We start from the raw sequence: 22,841 nt of genomic DNA, 5'->3' as shown, positions 1-22,841 counted from the left end.
CAATAAGAACAAGAAAAAACTATGTTATCATTTAAAACAAAGGCATGTAGGAGGGTTGCCATAGGCTGACAATGAATGGATATTACTTGACAAACTCTAAGAAATGCATATACAGAGTTTATTATTTTATTAAGAGTTTAGATTTGTCTGTAGAGTATATGGTTGTGATTTGTGTTATTTTGTTCATTATTTCAATGTTGATTTTACCATAACAGAATATGTATTATTATTTTCTCAGTTGACTATTACAAAGGTGATATATTGAGCATTACTGTACATGTGTATTTATTTCAGTTTTTACAACACAAATGCATCGCAGTCCAAATCTTGTTAGCACATCTGACATTTGAGAACGGAAAATACTGATGTTATTTTGAAAGATCATAACAAATTGAAAAACAACTGCAGCACCCTAGTAAACTACTAGCCTGATAACAGACAGAATTGTCAACTTGTTAAACTCCATTGAGAACTTCAAGAATCTGCAAACTTTTAGTGGGCAGACTCGAATGTCTGGACCCAGGCTAGTAAGCTTCCTTAAGACACATTTATAAGGACATGGTTAACAAAATAATCAATACACGGTCAAACAAGTAGAAACACGGTGATTCACTGTATGTCATAGTGCTATGTTTTGTTTATGTAGGGAGTTTTATTCCTATTTAGCGTTCTTCTCCCTGTCCCCCATGGTAACGTTACAATGACCACAACATGTACCGACCTCCACGGTGTTGTTATTCTATACACACACTAACATTATCGGTTAAGTTAGGATGCATGATGTATTCTGTGGAAGAGATGTCCCTGAGTCGCTGGTGAACCCGTCTGCGAAGCCCTCTCCTTCAACCAGAGTGGGTTTCTTATTGCACATGGGGCAGAGTCTGTTGCGTTCTTGTGAGGCCCTCATCCAGATGATGAGGTTCCAGCGTTGGCCAGAGGAGATGGGCAGGGCCCCGTGCATGTGCTGCCCTCTGTGGAGAAGCCCCTCTGCCACTCTGTGCTCTACTTCCGTACATTCTGTCTCACTCAGAGGCACCTGCAGAGGGAAGCAGAACACCATCAGCTGAACACAGCTGAAGAAGACCATATTTACTCAGTGGTATGTGGCAACTTTAGTAATTGCTAAAATGTCAATATTGTCAAAATAAACATGAATTGTGTTAGTAAGATTCCCTAAAGTATCTTTGTCTGAGAAGGCACCTGTCTCATGTCACCAAAGTAGAGGTTCCCCTCAGTGAACTCCTTCCCCAGCGACACATTGAGGGTGACCTCAGCATTGTCATAGTGATAACTGAGGTCCACGTCTTCGCGCACGTCGTACTTCACCACAAACGCCTTGTGGCTGTCCAGACATCGCCCCCCACAGTCTGGGTACAGCACAGATGTGACGGGTTGTAGATAGTGCTCGCGCAGAGGAGTGATGAAGCCTTCGTCCAATCCCAGCTCATTCAGCAGTATCTGGGTGGAGAGAAGAGCATCAACCATAAGAGGACGCAGTACATGAGATTTGGACTGATGTGCCTTTATCTATCTTTATTAAAAGTAGGCTATAAGTACCCCATAATGGTTCATGGTGTTGGGCCTGCCCTTGGGAGCTGAGGACCGTTCAAAGTGCTCTAACTCCTCTATCAGCTCCTCACAGAACCTTTTCTTGAACACAGGAAAGCGGTAGACTCGTTGGGCTTTTATGGAAAAGAAAAAGAGATGAGATGACAAGCATCATTACAGTTGACTAACTTGCCATTATTATGAGACTTCACTCACCTGTCTCTGTCTGCATCAAACCCAGAAGTCCCTCTTCACTGGTTCCATCACCACGACAATAGTCCACTATCTCTTTAAACTCGGGTGCCAGATAGGACTCCTGAGGGAAAGTTGTGAGTTGATTACTTATCTATAGAGGAGGATTGGTTTTGAAACAACAGGAGCTGCATGCCCACCTGTAGCTGGTAGACATGGGCATGGAGAGGTTTATAGACTTCCCTTATGTCAGCAGCTCTCTCAGCGGACTTCACACCAAGACATCGGCGCCTTTGAACTTCCTGAACAATCTTGAGAGCAAACACAAGTTAAAATCCTTGTTACCAAAAGTCAAGTAGGCGAATTAAGATTAAATGTAACGGTCTTACCTTTTGTAGGACATACTCAAACTGCGTGTCTGTGGAGCAGCCGAGCTTCCTCAAAACCTACAAGACACAGAAAACACAGAAAATAAATCCCAATGTTAAATCCTACATGCAGTAAACTAGCCTAAATTTAGCCTCTTTCTGGACTAAACATTGGTCAGCCAGCTATAACGTTATACTCACTGCTTGATAGTCCAATCTAAACTGGTGTTCGGATACAAAACGAACATGAAGTTTGTAGTCGTCAAGAAAAATATTGTCAGTACTGAAACAACTACACGTATAAAATGTAGGCGTATGGTACCCCTCGTTTTGCATGACTATCCGTGCAACATTTATACAAATCAATATTCTCTAATTTATGATGATTCATGAACTGAATTGATACCACGCAGTATGAACGCTAACTGGCTGCTACATAAGAAGATACCTAAGAAAAGGAGGCTGAAACGCCCCCGGAAATCGATTTGTTTTGATCCAACTGCATAATATGTCCGGGTGTCATTGTAGTCCTCTCAATAATCTCCCCAGAGCCGGTTTAATGTGAAGGAAATATGGAATACCCGACAAGAAACCATCGTTTACATCATTCTCATAGTAAAGTAATAGAACTTGAACTATAGCTATATCTGTATAATTTGCTGTATACACAGGTCAAGTAGGAACAAATAATTCCAGATTCTGTTTCCAGGCGCGTCGCTTGTCCTTTCGTGAAGCCCAAACATGCGGATTTCCTTGCATCCCTGATTCTTTACGCTACGATTTTTGTCTAGTTATCATCAAAATCTGTCTATGTAAGGCGATTTCCCCTTACATTGGATGCTTTATTCTGTTTGTTTGTTTTTTCATTTGAGGCTTTTTCGTTAGCAGAGATGTTGAGTGTGGATTCCTTGCAAGTGGCTGAGGAGGAGGTGGTTGAGTCGAGCTCTAACCGTTTGGGTGACATCTACACGTTTGTGGCAGAGGGTTGCTATCCCCAGACCATGAACCCCATACGAAAGAAAAATCTTAAAAGATATGCCCAGAAATTTATGATTGAAGGTAAGGCAGTGAGCAGAAATACCACGATTAAAGTGATGTGTTGAAAGGGGCATTTTAGATGATGCGTCTCGTCTAACAGTCTGTTATTTGTTATTCCAGACGGCCGGCTATACTATGTGGGACCCAAGAAAGATGAAAAACGAGAAGTAGTGATAGAGGCTGAACAAAAGAGACAGATATTCCTAGATTGCCACTTCAATGACATAGGTCATCACCTGGGTCAAAAGAAGACTGTTCACAGAATCCAGAGCAAGTACTACTGGCTGGGCATCGTGAAGGATGTGGTAGACTGGGTGAGTAGCTAGCTAATGCTTCCATAGATAGAACTACGTCTGAATACGGCAATCTGTGCGTGTATGCCTTCAGTCGCTTGAATCATTCATAACTATTAACACTAATTGAATGTTTTTGTGTTTTTACTTTATCTTTTTTTAGATAAAAGAATGTGAAACATGCCAACACACAGAGAGGAGCAAAAACATGACAAGGACTGTCCGGCCAATCAAAGTGGATGCTCCTTGGGAAATTGTAGGGATAGACATTCATGGTGAGAACTCCTACCTCAGGGAAGTATTGATGATATGACTGTTATAGCAGTCCTCTTAAAGCCTCCTACAGACTGCGGTTTTGGGCTGTCCCAGACAAAAGATTACCAATCGTGGCAATATTTGTGGTCGTGGCTCCAAAACAGAGGTCCTACATCGCACTGTGGGAGAGGTTCAAAGATGACCAATGTCACAGTCTTGCGACCAAAGATAACCTGCAACAAATATTTTGTACGTATTGACTTACCTCGTAGCCGCTCATAGCCAACGATTCAGAAGTGTCTCATCGCACAGTGTACATGCATGGTTGTACCCAAGATTAGATTTGTGTTGCTCAGTGTGCCTTGCAATAAACTTAGATTGCAAAAGATTGCAAAAATCTCATAGTCTGTAGGAGGCTTAAGACTTGGTTCAGACTTGATTGTTTATCTTTCCTTGAATTGACTCTTTTAACCAGGGCCCTTCCCAGCAACCCAGCGAGGCAACACTAACGTGGTGATAATCACAGACTACTTCAGCAAGTGGGTGGAGACCTTCCCTGTTCAAAAGAGAGACACCCTCTCTGTCGCAAGATGCATCTCCACATCCTTATACAGGTATGGGACACACAGTGAGTGCATCTAGAAAGTACTCACACCCTTTCACTTTTTTTACAGCCTTATTCCAAAATTGATTACATTCAGTTTCTCATCAATCTAAACACAATACCCCATAATGACAGTGAAAAAAAAATTTTTTTTGCAAATATATTTTAAAATGTCTATAAAAAAAAACTTATTAAAAACCTCTAGTTTCTGCCTCCAAAAAACATCCCCACAGCATGATGCTGCCACCACCATGCTGGTATCTGCCAGGTGATGAGGAGTGCCTGGATTCTTCCTGCCGTGACACTTGGCATTCAGCCCAAAGAGTTCAATCTTGGTCTCAGTTTGCCTTTTGGCAAACTCCAAGCAGGCTGTCATGTGTCTTTTACTGAGGAGTGTCTTCTGCTCAGTTTGGCCAGGCGACCTGCTCTAGGAAGGGTCCTGGTGGTTCCAAACGTGTTCCATTTAAAAATGATGGAGGCGATTGTGTTCTTCCGGACCATCAATGCTGCAGAAATGCTTTTGTAAGCTTTCCCAGATGTCTCGGAAGTCTACAGACAATTTACTCGACTTCATGGCTTGGTTTTAGCTCTCATGTGTACTGTAAATGTGGGTTATTACTACTTTACATACAGTACAGTAGACAGGTGTGTGCCTGTCCAAATCATCCTATCAATTGCATTTACCACATTTGGACTCCAATCAACTAATCACTAATCTAATCACTGCCAAGGTGCCACAACAAAGTACTGATTAAAGGGTCGGAATACTTATGTACATGTGATATTTCATTTTTATTTTTTTTATACATTTGCAAAATTGTGTGTAGATGGATGAAATGGATTGAATGTATTTAATCAATTTTGGAATAAGGCTGTAACATAACAAAATGTGGAAAAAGTGAAGGGGTGTGAGTACTTTCTGGATGCACTGTATGCCAAACTTAATAAGTTACACAGAACTTAACAGACACTAATGTCAGCGATTGGACATGGAACTCACTCTGTTTCTTTCAACCAGGTTTGGAGCAGCAAAAACAATATTCTGTACTCAGAACTCTGACTTCTGTGATGAGGTGAGAAACTCTAATCCATCTTCCACAACTAACCCTCACTTCAACAGAACTCGGCATAATACCGTAGGTGTGACTGTGTTAACATGTAACATTCCCACAGGTCACTAAGCAGCTCTGTGATAGGTGGAGCATCGTCCAGAGGGTGTCTCCTGTGGAGCCTCCTCAGCTGAACCCTCTGCATGACCGCTCCAGCGGACTGCTGAAGGACGCCATCACACAGATGGTCACAGAAAAGCAGATGGAGTGGGACGATTTCCTGGACCCTGTCCTGTTTTTGTTCAGGACGTCAACCAACCATACAACTAAATTCACACCTTACTCGCTGATGTTCAACAGGAAAGCAAGGTTACCCAATGAGGTATGACCTGTTGATTGAGCCATATATTCAAGCTGTTATTTGCCTCTGGGCCATCTTCAATTATTTTTGTTTTTGTTTTTTAAGACTAAACTTAGCCTCCTCAATTATGACCAAGAACAAAATGTGTGCTCATTGAAAGAGGAGATCACTTCCCATATGACGGCAATGGAGGAGCAGCAAAACTCTGTCAAGCAGCTGGTCAGTCTGAATTCTTATCAGGGGCAATTATTTGTTTGTCTCAGTCAGAACTTTGAGTGGCAGTTTTTGCTTGTTTAATTTGTATTGCCTTTTCACCTGTGTCCATGTGCATTATCTCTTCTCAGGTGCAAGCTAACATGAATGCTGCGTACAAGCAGGAGAAGAAGAACAACAAACGCAGGTCCCGAAATATGCCCTCAATCACCTTCAAAGTCACAGACCCTATGTTTGGCTCAGGACAGTCTCCCTCCCCCAAAAAACTGAAAGAAGAAAGCATTTACTTATCGTTCCCTGTGGAAACAGTTCTGACCACGGAGCAAAGCAGCTCTGAGGACAAAAAGTGTGCCTTGGAATATCCTCTGCCAGTGTCTGATGTGCCCTGAGTGTTGCCGTATACATTAGGGTTCCTGTTATGGAGACTGCTGGGAGAACCATCCAGTGACTGTGTCACTGGAACATCGATTCCTCTTGCCTCGCTGGGGAATCCTCATTGTCTTCCTCACATAATAGAATAAATGGTGAACAGTGAAATACTGTTAGCTGGACACTTGGTCGGTGATATTGATTGCTAGAGCTGTACAAAAAAAGAAGGAAAAAAAGCAAACAAACGCATAGTTTGGTTGAGTGTCCAAATACAGTTTTGGTGCCAGGGGTGCCATTTGTGATCCAGATATCATAGTGATGAAAGCAGTTCAGTGTAAATGCCTTTTTGTGAAATCAATCACAGTAATTGATCAACTTTGTGGGAAGGAAATGTGTGACCCGAAGAAGATGGAAGAAGGAATGGAGGATATGGAAGGAAAGCTGCGGCTTTTTGGCCTCTTGCAAAAACTTTGTGTGCACAAACACACACTTTAATATTAATTGCTTTGAGCCACATACAGATTGTGATCCATACTGACATGTTTTGATTATAGACATGTAGGCAAAATGTCTGTTTGTGATATGTTTTTAAAATTTCCTTTGGCGACCGAACTGGATTATTGAAAAATAAAATCGGATGTGAATATTGTATTGTGATTTCATTTAAATAATGTAGAATGTGATAGTTATAATTTAGTATAGGCTAGTCCAGAACTGGACAGATCAGATAAGCAAATGGTCTCACTACAGTAGGTCCTAGGCTACACACTAACGCGATCTGTGTAACTTTGCAACTTCAGCGTCCTAGGTCCCACTTTTAACTCGTTGGCCCAATCTCAAACCAGCCCCTATCCCTTGGCCCTATCCACTCCCCCTACATTTGCGCGTTCACACCGGTTCACACCGAGCTTCGCCATGTTAAGGACCGTCCCAAACCAATTAGCGTGGAGTGCGAATGGACTGTCAAACCCTTAAAGCCATGCAGGGGTAGCCTCGTGAGCCGTGAGACCATCCTGATCTTGTGAGCTCACATTAACGCACATCAATCTGGCAAGGCCAATACATCCATGAGTCAAACGCATTAGGCTATACTGTTTTCCATTCACAGACACTGAATGAAAAGCTGCACGAAGCTGCACAAGTTATACAACGACTTTCCTTTGAGGGCTCCCCTTCGTGTATATAAATAGACTCGGTGTTTCTTGCCCATTCCAGCCTGTTGTCCAGGTGCACCCCTATGCTACTACTTGTATGGATCACATCAACATCGACACCCCTAGATGGAAACGGTGGTCAGCGGAGCCTTCTTCCTCATGAACACCACCACCATCATGGTCTTCCCTACGTTGAGTTGCAGGTAATTCTGCCCACACTAGGCCTGTATTCCTACTGTCCGTCAGTCCACCTTACACATCCAACAATAGCAGAGTCGTCCGAGAACGTCTGCAGGTGTCTCTGAGTTGAAGTCCATGTAGTGTGAATAGGAAGGGGGAGAAGACAGTCCTTTGAGGGGGCCCTGTGTTGCTGCTGACCACTCTCTCTGACACACACAGCCCTGAAGCCACACATTCTGTGGTCTGCCAGCCAGGTACTCTGCCCAGGTCACCAGGCAGGCATCCCATTGTCCGTAGCTTGTCTCTCAAAAGTAGCCTAAATTGAGAGGCACTTGAGAAATCAAAGAACATACACTGTAATTCATTGTGTCATATGACTTCAATAGAGTTTATATTACATTAATGGCATGCACATCTGTAGACTTACTGTACCAGACAGTGTTCTATTACCACGGCTGCACCACCCGAGGTATTACTGACTGTGGCACATACAGCTCCTTTATGTCATTATTGCCAGCAGGGGTCCTACTAGACATGTGTCTTCACCCCGAACGAATGCTTACTGTAAAACGAATATTTCGGATTCAGGGGTATAAGCCTATATAAGCTATTCTCTATATTCTTGGAATGATATTAAATTAGTGGCACGTTAAGCATCCCAATTAGCCTAACCATATTTTATTGTATTATTTATTTATTATATTTTATATGTTATTATAGTTTGTTAATTATAGTGGGATAGCACTGTTTAAGATTACTTTGTAAAGGATTGATTAACCATGTAATTGCCAAAAGAGACCTACCAACACTACAGGTTCAAATGTAAAGTGACTGTAAAATTCATATCAGACATTTTATCATGAAACCTTGCCTTTAACCATGCCTTTAAACTCTGGGATGTTGATTTGTGTTTAGGACAATACAGCGATCCCCATTCTCAATGGACAATTGTTGAGAGATACAGTCATATGTCCCCTGTTTAACTTTCATCAACAGAGGAACATCACAATACCCCAGACCTGTGAATATAAATGAACCAGAGCACACCAAACCTACTGTACCCATGGGATGGTGCATTTCACTCACACCGTAGACTCTTATGTGGGATGGAAGTGTGTTTTCCATCATCAGACTTTCAGAAAGGTCAAGAAAGGACGCGGCATAAATTTCTCCCCATTGTCCTGAGTCGACCGAGTTTAGCCAGTGTCAGAGAGACGACACATTGGTCTTATTGTCCTTTCAGACCTTTTCTGGGGTTCGGACTGGCTGGGATCCAAGCATGCGTGAAGTGGGTGAGAGAGGGAGCGCAGGCATCAGAACTGCTTTACAGTAGATAGCGCTCTATTCCCGACTTGGCATGGTCATAGACTTTTACAGCTGTATTGGATGTTTGAAGGCTGTGAATGAGGAAGTGTTTTGCTGTTTGAAACTCATGGACTCAAGGGTTTTTGGGAATCCGGCCATATACTGTAGGACAACAAACGTTTCTGAAGGTACTGTATGATGGAATTGTGCCTGGAAATGTATTGAATTGAATGTATGAATCAGAATAGATACGGTAGCCTGGTATTTTCACTGCATTCTTGGAATATAGTGGGGGCATGTTCATACCTGTCATGAGACTTGTGAGTAGCCTACAGTCATTCAGGAAGTTGATGTTGACAGGTGGATAGGACCAGCAATAGGAGTGGCCTATGGCCAGCAACGCAAGTATTCAGGCAGGTACTGCAAGCCCATAAAGCCCTGAGCCTATCTCCTCTGTTTCAGAATCTGTCTACACTTGAACAATGACACGCAAACTACTATTGTGGATCTTTGCCTTGACCGCCTCACTCAATCCCTCAGGTAAGTCACTGGATACCCTCACCTCCACTCAACAACAATGACTGATTAATAAGTAAACCCCAAGCAGCCGTGTTCCCATGGCACTTTATTCAGACCAGTTTCTCTCACAGTGAGGGGGTTCTTCAGGAGGGAAAGCTGTGTTTCGGTGAAAGAGGCAAGGCTTTAATCATTCCTTCAGGCAAGACGTAACATGATGTGAGGTTTTTCAAAAGAAGATAAAATAGTCAATGATGATAGTCAGTATTGACAGGTGTACTGTACAGGTGTTATGCAAGGGAGGGAATTAATGTTGTGATCAGCATTTCATAGTACATTGTACCTGTAGCTTGTACATAATGACAAATACTTAACCTTAACTTGAATCTGATGGAGTAACATAATTTTACTGTGATACAGTGTGGTGTTTTACAATAGTATTACTATTTATTTAAAGAGGTGGTAATATCTACCTCATTTGGTCTGACACTAATCACCTATGCCATTACTCAGTCAGTACATCTGAAGGTACTGAAGGTCTGATGAAGGGCTGAATCACAATGTTTTTATACTGGTCCCAGAATAAATAGAAAATATTTTGTATTGAGAGCGTCATGCCTCTTCTACTGTACATATAATGCCAGGATTTAAGATACAATCTCTTCCTTGGTTTGAGAAAGAAACCTCCACCCCCTCAGTACATCTGAACCATCATGAGGCCAGACAATATACATGTAAGAGCTCGAGGCTGATTTCTACATATGTGGTTGTCTGATCTTGTGACTGTGGTTCCAGACTTACTGGTACAGAACAATGAACAAACCCCTAAAAACAGAATAGACGTGAAAGCACAAATTGTCAAAAATGTAGTAGTAATAGTAATAATAAATAATAATAATAATAATAATAACATCAATAATAATAATAATAATAACATCAATAATAATAATAATAATAATAATTTTAGGAGATTATTTAAACAATTTCAGAGCAGAGTATTCAGAGTATTACAATGCACTTTTCATTTTGATCACTTTTGCTTCAGCAAGATCTGGCCCGCTATGGGCTAATATTATAGCGAGGGCTGTGTGTCTGAAACTGGACTCTGGTCCTTTAGCACAGCCACACCCCTCCCAGGTCCCACTCTGTACCAGGCAGATAGGGACTGTAGATATGAGTCAGTCAGAGACTCACTGTCACAAACCCTGGTAAATACATTCACAGGGAGGCAACTTTACTAGTTGCGATTTCACAATATACACTCAAGACAATTGAAATCCCCATATAATTGCAAGGCCTAACTGCAATGCATCTTTGGTTGCCTAACATTGAACCACCAGCCTAATAGGAACAAGGACGAACATAGTTTGGTCTACATTATTCTACGTGTGTGAGAACAAACAACCATCCACCCAAGCTCTTTTCACAACAAGATCTTCAGGAAATAAATTTAGTTGGTGGTTTTGCATTGCGGTTGGCAGTCAACAGTAGCACAATGCTTTAAATAACAGGATATGACTTCAACAGTAGAGGTGTAGAGTTCCCCTCGAGTATCTATGATGAGAGGCAAGATCATCAGTATGACGTTCAAGGCACCCTCAGTCTGTCACCGAGTCCTATCCTACAGCTCTCTATAGAGGATGCATGAAAGGGAATTGAAACCCATTGTCTCACCACATTGCAAGGTAAACGCTTTATATGTCTTTGTATCGAAAGAACCATACATACCCTAAATTTTCTTATAGAAAAAGCTACACAACTACATTTCCCATAATGCAATCGGGCCGTGGGGCCATGACTGAGGTGTTTCAAAGGAGTGGTGACTTCAAACATCACTGGGGTCTCATTGCTAGCATCTGTTCCATTCTTCTAGCCCTACAGTGGTGTTATGATTTGTGGTATACACATTATACACTTTATACAGACTTTGGAATGGGATGCTCATTCAAAATGTCTCTACTGTACTCAAGGAAAATAAGTGGCAAGGTGTTAGATGGGTATGTTGATTGACAGGTTCATTGTCTAAGAGATAGGGGTGATGTATGAAGGCAGTACGCCTGCGCGGCAGATCAGACAGACTAGACAGAAGATCAGTCGTGGATTCTTGCGTACAACTGGCTGTATGAGTCATTAAAGCACTCTGTTCATTTAACAGTTAGTATCTCTCTACTTCTTATGACAATAAGAACAAAGAATAGTATTTTCATACACAATGCCGGATCACTATAAAACCGTAAATGCAGTCTTAATATTCTAAAACGAAAAGGAAAAAAGCTAAATAAAATTACAAGGGGCCATTCCCCCACTTGGAACGTGCACTCTAGCTCATACAAAGTAGCTGTATTGCTTACATCGTCATGGAAAACATTCTACAGAGGCCAAATAACATCCATTCTCTCTCAATTTTGACCTCCACAAACAAAGATGGGCCAGTGATTGAGTCAGTGGCGAGCTAGTGCCCCTCCCCACCACTGGCGCCCAGATATAGTAGCCCGATAAAAAAAACAAAGAATAAAAAACAACTGTATTTTTCTGTTAAATTAAAAATCCTGACTTTATATTCAATATAAATGAAGACATTAAAATAGAGAAACAATGGTGTGTTTTTGTTTGACAGGATTCGGTTAAGTGAACAACAGCCTCTGGCCGGTAGCGGCCGATGTACTGAAAAAGGAAGTTATGCCAATGTACTGTAGTGGGTACCACATATGCAGTTGGAACTCCAGGCCATGCTGACAGCTTATACCCCTGCCCTAACCTTGGGTACATCTACTGCAATGTGTGAAATGTCCTTTTCAACACATAAAAACGTTTTCTCAGAACATTGTGTGTCAGCACCCACCATGGTGTTTTTATCTAGTTAAATGTTGTTTTTGGTGCTTTGCAGAGTAAGTGTTTTATACATGGTGGTCAAGAGGTGGCCAAGGAGAAGCAGGGTGTGGTCCCTGAATGTTTTGGGGAATATACTGTATTGTATAGAGTGTGTCAGTGAGGTTCTACCACATTAGCATCGCATGTTAATTTCCCATAGGCTTTTAAAAAGACTTTAAAAAAATACCCTACCCTGCCTTTAAAATCAAGATCAAGAGACGCCCTTCTCTAAACTAGAACAGCCCACTCCACTTCCACATTCAACAACTGTATATGCTGACGACATGCATCATGGCCAGAGGCCTGCGCTCTCTGAGTGCCCTTCTAGTTTTACATACTTTTTCTCTTTTCTCATCCCTCCTCTGCCTGTCGCCACAGTGGGTCGTCCTGCGGTCGAAGGGCTGGGGGACTATGAGGTAGTGCGGCCAGTTAGACTTCACGCTCTGCAAAAGAGACAAGCAGAGGTGAGTTGCTTTGTTGGTTGCTCTCCCATAATAGCTGTTTTTCTATCAAATACTACACACAACAAATGCATCTACGTTAAAAACACATTCTGCTGCCATTCCCTCAGCCATCCAGGCCAGACCTTCTGAAGTATGCAATGAGGGTGGATGGGAAAAACATTGAGATGCACCTGGAGAAAAACAGGTACACCGGCTCTTCTCCTTTTCCTGAAAAAAGGAAATGTAATAACTTCTCATCTCATTTATTTAGAGCTACGTGCATAAGCCTGCTGATGCTACAAGCAAAACGCGTAGCTCTAAATAAATCAAAAGATTCTGCAAGTCCTCCTTGTCTCAAGTATGCATTATGTAGCCACATACTGTAGAATTTAGAATGCACTTGATGGCCGCCACCTTAATGGAGCGGCAGATAAGCTTATATGTAAGGTATTGTGCATTTTATGACTAAAGCATGAAACTTACTGTAGAATGTGATGTTTTTCTTTGCATTTACATTTTTACCACTTACCAGAACCTTTTGATTGCCTGCTATGCAATGATGTCCTTGTATAAGAGCTAACTTCCCTTGTTTGACAACCAGAAAATGACAAAGACGGTATTTCTAAGAAATTGAATGTGATGTGATATAATTAATACAATCTATTGCTACTTTTTGTGCATCCAGGGAATTGCTCACTCAAGACTACAGTGAGACGTACTACCTTGAGGATGGAACTCCAGTCACCTCCACTCCACAGGATCTGGTTAGTAAATGCAAAGCATGTTGTGTGGACTGCAGCGCCTCTGAGATCTCCCTCTCATCTATCATTCCATCCATCCACCAATCCATCTACCCACTCACCCACCTGTGCATCCATCTACCCACTCACCCACCTGTCCATCCATCTACCCACTCACCCACCTGTCCATCCATCTACCCACTCACCCACCTGTCCATCCATCTACCCACTCACCCACCTGTCCATCCATCTACCCACTCACCCACCTGTCCATCCATCTACCCACTCACCCACCTGTCCATCCATCTACCCACTCACCCACCTGTCCATCCATCTACCCACTCACCCACCTGTCCATCCATCTACCCACTCACCCACCTGTCCATCTATCCACCCACTCACCCACCTGTCCATCCATCTTTACATCCCTTTCTTTGTTTATTTGTTAATTCATTCATTTTGGTCCTCAGGATCACTGTTACTACCATGGCAGTATTGTGAATGACAGCGAGTCTGTGATCAGCATGAGCACATGTGATGGACTCAGGTAGGCCTCCCAATAACTCAGTCACTATTTTACTTCTAGACAATAACGTTACATGTCGTCAATCAACAATGTGATTTTGGTTTAGGGGCTATTTCAAAACGGCGGCCCAGAAGTATTTAATAGAGCCCCTGTCTGGAGATGATTCCGGGGATCACGCGGTGCTGAAATACGAGGACCAGAGCTCCAAGCCGATGGTGTGTGGAGTCACCAACACCAGCTGGGACCCCGACTACCCCCCCAGCACCAGCCGGTCAAGAGCCTCGGTAAATCATCCCGCCCAGGCCTGACTGGACATGAACCTCTCTATGTCTACTGTTAACTGATCTCAAACCAGACACCACACAAGAGGTTCATCCTTTCACCCGGAAGCAAACTAAACAGAACCTTCATCATTTTTTAGGGCCGGTCTCTATTCCAGCAGCAGAAGTATATTGAGCTCTACCTAGTGGCAGATAACCGCGAGGTAAGACAGACTATCACCTCAGATGATGCCTCATATGATGTCAACCCAAGTTAACTTACTCATTTTTATATTGTGCAACAAGTTTGCTAGACGATGACTAAACCTGACTAACTGACACGATGACAGTCTGACTGACAGGAAGTTTGATGTTGGTGACATCACCAAAATGACACTTACTGTTTCAGTTCCGAAAGATGAAGAGAAACATGGAAGAGTTGAGGAAGAGGATATTTGAAGTCATCAACTTTGTGAACATGGTGGGTCACTGGCACTGCCAGTAAGAACTTGAAATGACAATACACATACCCCCCAGTGGGAGCCCAACATCCTCCCAAAGCCTTCATGCTTTTTAATAGGTCTCTCATAGGCCCCTCAGTGAGTTTTCCATTGGCTCTGCCTGCAGGTGTACAAACCCCTCAACACCTTCATTGGCCTCATCGGGCTGGAGGTGTGGTCAGACGCAGACAAGATTCCGGTGACCGCCCCTGCTTCGGCCACCCTGGACGCCTTCACAAAATGGAGGAACAGCAACCTGGGGAACAGAAAACATGACAACGCCCATCTCATCAGGTAGGACTGAGGCTAACCCCGACTGACAAGCTGCTGTGGTCTTGTAGTCAACCCAAGTCAACTTACTCATTTTTATATTGTGCAACAAGTTTGCTAGACGATGACTAAACCTCGTACTAACTGACAGGATGACACTTAGTCAAGATAGACGTACTGTGTATGTGGGGGTTACATGTCTCTCGTTCCGTGTGTTACAGTGGCATCGACTTTGAGGGAGCCACAGTGGGGCTGGCTTTCATTGGGACTCTCTGCTCAGTTCACTCAACTGGGGTGGTGCAGGTAGGATATGGTTACAGAAAATGTGATTAGGCCGTCATTACACAATGGATGACATTTACTCATGTCAATGGGTATTTCCAGGGCATTTTAAAACGTTGAATTGCATTTTAACTTCTGGGAATAGTGACCAGAAATGTTGCTAGACTTGACTGTGAGAGATGAGGAAGTGTTTATACTGACAGAACCCAAAACATCCTGACGCGTCAGCAAAATGATGATGTTTTCTGGTTGTGAGGAAATCTCCTTTGCTAGCGAGATTTGGTCCATGACTTTCATATGTATATTAAACATTCTATATACTCACTTCCTTTCAGGACCACAACCCCAGGGCCATAGCAGTAGGGGCCACCTTGGCCCATGAAATGGGCCACAACCTAGGCATGAACCATGACGACTCTAGTAGCTGTGCCTGTTCTGGAGACAGCTGTGTAATGGCTGCAGCCCTCAGGTAAGGCCGCTGTTACAAGCTTCACTCTCATACAGTAGCTGCACGATACTGTCAATGATAAACCACAACTCACTAGGGTTAGATTAACAAGCTATTGAGGAGGTTGTGTGCTACAAAATAATACCCAACCACCGAGGAGCGAAAGTGTGACCTTGAAGGTGAAGATAACTCCAGAGTTTCTTTCAGCTGGAACATCCCCATGACCTTCAGTAGCTGCAGCAGTGACAATTACGTGCAGTTCCAGAGGTCCCGGAAACCTGAATGCTTGCTGGACAAACCCAGGTTCAACGACTTGCTCTCCCGCCCTGTGTGTGGGAACGGCTTCCTGGAGAGAGATGAGGAGTGTGACTGTGGCTCCCTGGAGGTAAACATGCAAACTTGACTTTCATATACCATCTCTTTACACTCACATGAACGAAGTGATTCAAATAATCTTGACAATCCAGAACCAAATCGTGTGTGTGGGCGCTGGGAAGTATTTTTGGGCTGGTGGTGAAATGCCGGCAGCCCCTATATACAAGGGATTGTCGTATTGTCACTTGCTCGGTAGCTCGGTAGCTCTGGTCGTTTGTTGCTGGCAGCCCTCTGTTGGCACCACAAGAGGCCGTAGTCACTCAATCCAAGTCTAACGCTGTGACGTTTTCACTAGGGATGGGTATCGTTTAGGATTTTATCGATACCGGTATGAATACCGATATTGCTTATTGATACCGATACTTATCGATACTCTTATTGATACTATTCTACCACTTTGGGACTCATACACTGCCTGGGTCGATGTTTCAGATGTCAGTTGGCCTTCATTTACATAGTGGACTGTCACTGTAATATAGTGATCCTGTGTGATACTTGTCCAGCCATTGCTGGTTATGGCTACTTTTTACACATTGGCAACCTCACCTATGATGTTTCTCTTTTCAAGTGCACGCTTAGCAGGTATGAGGGTGTCTGATAATGTGCCTCTGGAAGGGGAGTGGGAACTGGTGTTAAGGGCTGTTGTCACCTCCCTACAGCAGGGGTGACCAATACGCCAAACAGTGCAAGCCATCAGAGTGTATTGTGCTGTGTGATTGAGTCATTTACAGTAAGTAGGATAAAGACACTGTTCTGACCACTAAGCTGACTGTTACCTTTTAAGATTGTGCAAGGCAAATATACAACAAAGTTAACGTTCCACTTCCAGTATGAAGTAATTGGTAGCTTGATTAATAATTAATAATAATTGATTTTGAAACAGTAGCTGTATGTTGTTATTTCGGAGGTATGTTGTTATTTTTTAATGGGTTTTCGCTAATGGGATTCTTTTTAAGATAAGATATTACTTTAATGACACACTAATTAAAACCTAGCCAATGTTAAGTGACAAGTGACGGAAGTGCTCCTGTCCGTCTTTGCCAGGGACGGACAGTGTTAACAATCTGTTCTTCTGCAACCCTTGAGAACACGGGGGGGAAATAAAAACTGTGCACAGAAAGGCCCTAAGACCTTCTTGCTGTGAGACGACAGTACTAGGTACTGCGATTTTGGGGTTCAGTGTCTTGCTCAAGGACACTTAGGCACACTGCAGATGCTGGGATTGAACCGGGGACCTTGTGATCCACAGCCGGACGCTCTACCTCCTGTGTGTTATTGTTTTGGGCCGTTATTCTTTTCCCAACTCCCAAGATAAAGCCACTGTAGCAAAGAAGAAAATCCTGGATTTGCATCCCATCATGGCACATCCATCCTTGCATTTCAACTTGCAGTGAATGTAGCTACTGTACTTTCGGCTACGACTGCCTGATCTTATCACTCGCCTAGTCCAAACACACCTGCCTAAACCAAACAAACCCTGTCACATCACATCCTGCTATTCACCACGCAATCAATGTACTGTAACTAATATTACAATGGTTCCTGTAACATTAGCTGCATCAAAATAGCTAATGTTATAGGAATCATCATTGTAACGTTAGCTAACTGTTTTAGCCACCAACAGCTACCGTTAATGTTATGGAAGCAGCTGTAGTTGTGAGCTTGTGAGTTAACTAGCTATCACAGTCTTATTGTGCTGGATTAGGATTGGAAGCATTGGAACTGATGTGTCCAGGTGACAAGACCTATCTTAATTTAGCAGACGTTAGATATTTCATGTCGTTTCAGTTCACAGCTATTTCGATGGCATGGCTAGCTGATTCTGTCCTAATAACCAGTGCTGAAGAGAATCAAGCCAGCACCAGCCCATAATCAGGCTGGACCTGGTCTGGTTTGTTTCAGTGTGAAAAGAGAACTTCATATGCATGCAATGACCATGTACAATGAAATACAGACCTGAAGTGCCTGCCAACGGGACAGCATTTCTAGATGATACAATTACAGTATATTACAGTCATTTAGCAGACACTTTTATCCAAAGCAACTTACAATAATTGCATTTAACGTAGGTGGTCAGTTAACATGTCTTTGTGTCTGGTCTTGCACATTACCTTTGCCAGGAGCAACTTTGGAAAATGCAAAAATCCTTGTGAAACACATTAGACAAGCATGAACATATCCCTAGCAGCTATCTTCCGCAACACCTGCTGTACATCATGTAGTCATAAAACACTTCATATGGCTCTGAGGACATACAGTGTTTTGAATATGCACTGTTTCATGCTAAGTGCTACATTCACTCTATGGATTCATCATAAGATATATGATTGACAAGTATTAATACTGTAGCTGTTTATGGCCATGCCTTTGTGGTGGTCAGGAATGCCAGACGTGACTGTATGAAAGGCCTCACATTCCTGCCTGAGCTGTTTAAATTTAATTTGTTGAGACCTGTTAGTCAGATAAAACAACATTTCCCCGAACCCCGCCTGAAGCTGCTACTAGTCTTCTACTGCAAACAAGGATACTTTATCTCCTGTTCCAGATGCTATCGCTTGCCTGAAAAAGGTCAATAGCATGCACAATTGCACAAAGATATTTGAGACTACATTTTTCATTAGAGAAGCCGTCCTCTCTGTTTTTAATACTCTCATATCAGGTCACCATTATTGTAATGGCATAATGACTGTTTTGGTTGTTCCAACAGGAGTGCACCAACCCATGCTGCAACGCTACGACCTGCACTCTGACCAAGGGCTCCCAGTGCGCAGTAGGGGAGTGCTGTCAGAACTGTAAGGTGAGAGCGCAGCACAGCTCCTCTCCAACGGAGATGCCACAGCCCCCTAGTGGACATCTAGCTCACTGCACTCTTTGCCAAGTGACAGTGTTTTCATCCAAGTTTTTTGTCCCGCTGCAAAAAAACATAATTCGTTTTGGAATGTACTATCGCACCAGAGATATTCAATTTCATGTATCTTATATCTATCTCAAACAAAACAGCTTGTTGCATTGCCTGTGTGACAAGTGTGTGTCAAGTGAATGATGATACTATTATAATACCATACCACTGCACTGTCCCATTACCATGACAGGTCTTGCCAACATCCAAGGAGTGTCGTAAAAAGCAGGATGACTGTGACCTGGCAGAGTACTGCAATGGGAAGTCCGCTGACTGTCCTGAGGATGTCTTCACTGTTAACGGCATGCCCTGTGATGGAGGGAAAGGCTATTGCTTCAACGGACACTGTCCACAGAAGGCAGACCAGTGTGTCAAGATGTATGGAGCATGTAAGTGACAGCAGCGACTTCCTCAGCCGTACTGGTAACTGGAGAGTGACATACCTCATATCAGTGACCACATGGCCCCTCTTTCACCTTTTCTTAGACTCTGGCCTTACTGTTATGATTAAGGATATTGATAATAGCCTTGATGTGTTCAAGATCATCTAATAAGTTGTATTTAGTTAGTATTTAGTAATAAGTGGCGATTCTGACTGGTGCTGTATATTGACACACAAATGAACCAAGAATCTTAACCCCTCATCTCCCCCTCAGCGGCCGAGGTGGGCAGTCAGTACTGCTATCAGCAGAACAAGAGAGGGCTTTACTACGCCTACTGCAAAAGAACCCAAGACCAGTACATCGCCTGCCAGGCACAGTGAGTCTCACTCTCAACAGGCCTACACCATCATGAGGGCCTCGGCGTCTTACTATCCACTGGATTCCGCTCTGCACTGTGTTCTGAGTCACCAGGGCGTAACTGTCATAGCTTCTTGTTTTTGCTTGTAGAGACTTCATGTGCGGGAAGCTGTTCTGCTCTAAGGGCCAAGACAGCCCAAACTACGGTCGCGCGGTGCGGTTTGGTGAATGCAAAGCCACGTTCTATGGTGATATCAACAAGGACTTTGGCCAGGTGGACACTGGGACCAAGTGTGAGGAAGGAAGGGTAAAGGAAGCTTTTGCTTTAATACAGACATGGCTAATGTTTATCAGTTTACCAGAGATAATGCAGAGTTCCTATGAAATCAGGAAATGAATAGTTCCTATGAAATCAAGAGGTCAAAAAATCTGAATTTGATATAGTTGTTTATTCAGAACCCCTTTCTGTGTCCTTGTTCCAGGTGTGCAGCCAGAACGAGTGTGTGACTCTTCAGACGGCGTACCAAGCCACTAACTGTTCAGCAAACTGCAGGGGCAACGCAGTGAGTGCAGCGTTCTGCCTTCTGTTCAACACACCTTCTGTACAGAGCACCTTTTCATCTGACATGCGCGTGTCTTTGTGGTGTCTTTGTGGTGTGACTCTATACCTATACCTTTCCCAGGTGTGTAACCACATGAAGCAGTGCCAATGTAAACCAGGGTGGCTGCCTCCTAACTGTGATCAGGAAGATACAAATACCACAGGCCTGTCTAAAGGTATGACATGTTCCTGTGACTAAAATAATCCATCTGTGATTGAAGCTGGAATGGAACACAAACCATCCACAAATACAAAAATGATTGAATAGGTATCTTCATGTTAGAAAGTTAAAAACAATGCAAATAATCAGTTTGTGCCAACACGTGATTTCAAACCACCATGATCTGGGCTTTTATCTTTGTTCTGTTGTATTGCATCCATCCCATGGTTCAAATTAGATGATGTTTAGGAGTCAAATATGGAGCAAGCAACTATGTTTTTTAATGGTTTTAGTAAACAATGTCTGCAGAGTTCTCCAAAGCAAACAGGAGAAGAATGTCACTATCCTCTCTGTCCTCACAGCTCCTGGCAACAAATTATGCCATACTGTACTTCAAATCATCTATGAAGGCAAATGAAGCAACACTATAATCATTTGGACTAGATCTTCTGGACAGTGCTTCAGTCTGGGTCCAATTAGGAGAATTCTCCATAGCGGGGATTCATTTCTACCTGTCAAGCTACACCCTTCACCTGGTACTCTGTTCCACTGCTCTGTTCCTCTAGGGACTGTGATTGGCATAGCGGTGGCCGTCTCACTGCTGGTCCTGGCTGCTGTTTCTGTGACGGCCGGCTTCCTCTGGAAGCGACGACATAGTCCTGGTTTACCCAGGTGAGTAGATGCTCAGCAGTATCATCCTTATGCACCACCAGCATCCTGTGGTTCTTCTGAGTGGGTCTTCACACTGACCACCTCACTCCTTTTATCAACCAGTGTCCGTATGCAGAAGAAATCTCATGCCATAGAAAACCCTAACTTCCACCAGAACAAACTACAAATGCCTAGCCAAAACATATCAGTGCCACAGGTAATGTGAAATCATGGACTCCGCGTATTACTAGCATCAAAAATATATGTTAACATATTAGTAATATGTAGTATAACTAATAGTAATAGTAATTAATCATATTTTCCAGCCTCAAAGACCGAGGAACGCCCCACCTCCACCACCGCCAGCTGGAAACAGACCGCGGCCTCCCATCGAGAACTTCATGGCTGCACGCCAGGTACAGTAGGCCTAATGACAGGATGTCAGTACAGAGGATCCCATGAAGTCATGAAAAGCCAACGCTTTGATCTTTTCAAATCAAATTAATTTCACTCGCTGATTGAGGAGGGAGGTCATTGTTCAAATAATAATAATCATGTTTTTCCTCAGGCTCTGAGACCGACACCCCCACCACGGGTCTGAGCTCTGAAACAGCACCAACCAGACCAGACCTCAGTGTGCAGCTGCAAAGGCAAAAGAAGTGTGCATACAGCATGTCAGTATGTGCAAATGCACTAACCTCATTTTCTTGGAATCCTTGGTGAAATCAGGTTTGCTCCATCGTCTCTTTAGCTTCAAGCAGTGTGTGCCAATGATGTGCAGATTGCAGGACGGGCAAACTAAGATGGGCTAAATGGTGTTGTTAAGGAGCTCTCTACAGGGTACACACATTTTACTTTTAGGGACAGGATTTTTTTTTTCTGACCACATGAGCTGACCAGGGAATCTTTAGGCCTGATTACCAGGAGCCATAACCCCCTCTGCCATATGAATGGATATTTGTTTGTTAAGGATCAAATATTACTTATGAATACTAATTTGTTTATTTGTCTTGTGTTGATTGAAAGTGTTTTTTTACTGAGGACTTTACTGAGAGCCAACCAGGCACATTGACCGCATTTACACCTACAGCAGCATTAAAATGTGTCTCGTATCCAGATTGTGCATCTAGATATGATTTAACCTGGTTACATTTACACCTGGTATTAATGTGTCTCCAGTGAGATCTGATTGAGATCAGATTGCTCTACAGTATCTAGCTCAAACAACCGAATGCCACATTGGTTTAACATTGCTGTAGATTGAAAAATACATTTGCGTTTACACTTGTGTTCAATGTGGTCACAATGCGTCCCTGACCACCTCCGGAGGTGGTTTGGCTGATCAGACCACAATCTGTCTTCAAAACGTTTTGGGGACATTTACACCTGTACTTTCATGTTGTTTAGCACTATCAGATTGCAACCTGGTCACCCAAAATGCATTTTAATGCCAGGTGTATAACTGTTTGTTGTTACTTTTTAATATGCCTTTTGACCAACATTTCAAACTTGAATAATAAATACTTTATTTTTTAATACTGTCTTGCTTATCTTCTATTTCTAAAATATGAACACTGTAAATATGTAACACACTTAATACATGCATAATGCATTCAGCCTTTTGATTTAG

The 22,841-nt window shown here is 42.9% G+C and overlaps 3 protein-coding genes across 3 annotated transcripts; 2 read left to right on the top strand and 1 right to left on the bottom strand.

The window, feature by feature from the left end:
• Positions 1 to 154: 154 nt before the first annotated feature.
• Positions 155 to 2,522, bottom strand: ogfod2 (2-oxoglutarate and iron-dependent oxygenase domain containing 2). Its single transcript, XM_084457227.1, has 7 exons — positions 2,310 to 2,522; positions 2,130 to 2,186; positions 1,941 to 2,051; positions 1,765 to 1,864; positions 1,558 to 1,682; positions 1,201 to 1,458; positions 155 to 1,036 (listed from the first exon to the last, which is right to left on the bottom strand). Exons 1-7 carry the CDS (start codon positions 2,442 to 2,444, stop codon positions 764 to 766), a joined length of 1,059 nt encoding a protein of 352 aa, XP_084313353.1. The 5' UTR covers positions 2,445 to 2,522; the 3' UTR covers positions 155 to 763.
• Positions 2,523 to 2,861: 339 nt separating this feature from the next.
• LOC311324352 (gypsy retrotransposon integrase-like protein 1) lies at positions 2,862 to 6,894 on the top strand. The gene is made up of 8 exons (XM_084456813.1): positions 2,862 to 3,167; positions 3,267 to 3,460; positions 3,603 to 3,714; positions 4,170 to 4,308; positions 5,317 to 5,371; positions 5,472 to 5,729; positions 5,814 to 5,927; positions 6,053 to 6,894. The coding sequence occupies exons 1-8, from the start codon at positions 2,999 to 3,001 to the stop codon at positions 6,308 to 6,310; spliced, it is 1,299 nt and encodes a 432-aa protein (XP_084312939.1). The 5' UTR covers positions 2,862 to 2,998; the 3' UTR covers positions 6,311 to 6,894.
• Positions 6,895 to 7,570: 676 nt separating this feature from the next.
• Positions 7,571 to 21,812, top strand: LOC311324846 (zinc metalloproteinase-disintegrin-like berythractivase; the record flags this gene model as incomplete). The annotated part of the gene is made up of 23 exons (XM_084457441.1): positions 7,571 to 7,647; positions 10,241 to 10,248; positions 12,695 to 12,780; positions 12,888 to 12,964; positions 13,445 to 13,523; positions 13,970 to 14,046; positions 14,132 to 14,309; positions 14,447 to 14,509; positions 14,695 to 14,766; positions 14,913 to 15,079; positions 15,277 to 15,358; positions 15,673 to 15,806; positions 15,993 to 16,170; positions 18,868 to 18,957; positions 19,253 to 19,448; positions 19,716 to 19,818; positions 19,950 to 20,106; positions 20,282 to 20,362; positions 20,483 to 20,576; positions 21,127 to 21,232; positions 21,335 to 21,428; positions 21,538 to 21,627; positions 21,780 to 21,812. The coding sequence occupies 23 exons, from the start codon at positions 7,571 to 7,573 to the stop codon at positions 21,810 to 21,812; spliced, it is 2,322 nt and encodes a 773-aa protein (XP_084313567.1).
• Positions 21,813 to 22,841: the final 1,029 nt, after the last annotated feature.

This window comes from Borostomias antarcticus, assembly GCF_949987555.1.
Source record: "Borostomias antarcticus genome assembly, chromosome: 23".
Lineage (NCBI taxonomy): Eukaryota > Metazoa > Chordata > Actinopteri > Stomiiformes > Stomiidae > Borostomias > Borostomias antarcticus.
The sequence above is the reverse complement of the archived record's forward strand: the minus strand, read 5'-3'. Positions and strand labels throughout refer to the sequence as shown.

Coding starts and splice junctions, on each gene's coding strand:
- ogfod2 (XM_084457227.1), bottom strand. CDS start 2,444: ATGCAAAACGAGGGGTACCATACGCCTACATTTTATACGTGTAGTTGT. Junction 2,052..2,129: donor TTGAGTATGTCCTACAAAAG/GTAAGACCGTTA, acceptor TTTGCTCTCAAG/ATTGTTCAGGAAGTTCAAAG. Junction 1,683..1,764: donor TTTGATGCAGACAGAGACAG/GTGAGTGAAGTC, acceptor TTTCCATAAAAG/CCCAACGAGTCTACCGCTTT.
- LOC311324352 (XM_084456813.1), top strand. CDS start 2,999: ATGTTGAGTGTGGATTCCTTGCAAGTGGCTGAGGAGGAGGTGGTTGAG. Junction 3,168..3,266: donor CCAGAAATTTATGATTGAAG/GTAAGGCAGTGA, acceptor TTGTTATTCCAG/ACGGCCGGCTATACTATGTG. Junction 5,372..5,471: donor ACTCTGACTTCTGTGATGAG/GTGAGAAACTCT, acceptor ACATTCCCACAG/GTCACTAAGCAGCTCTGTGA.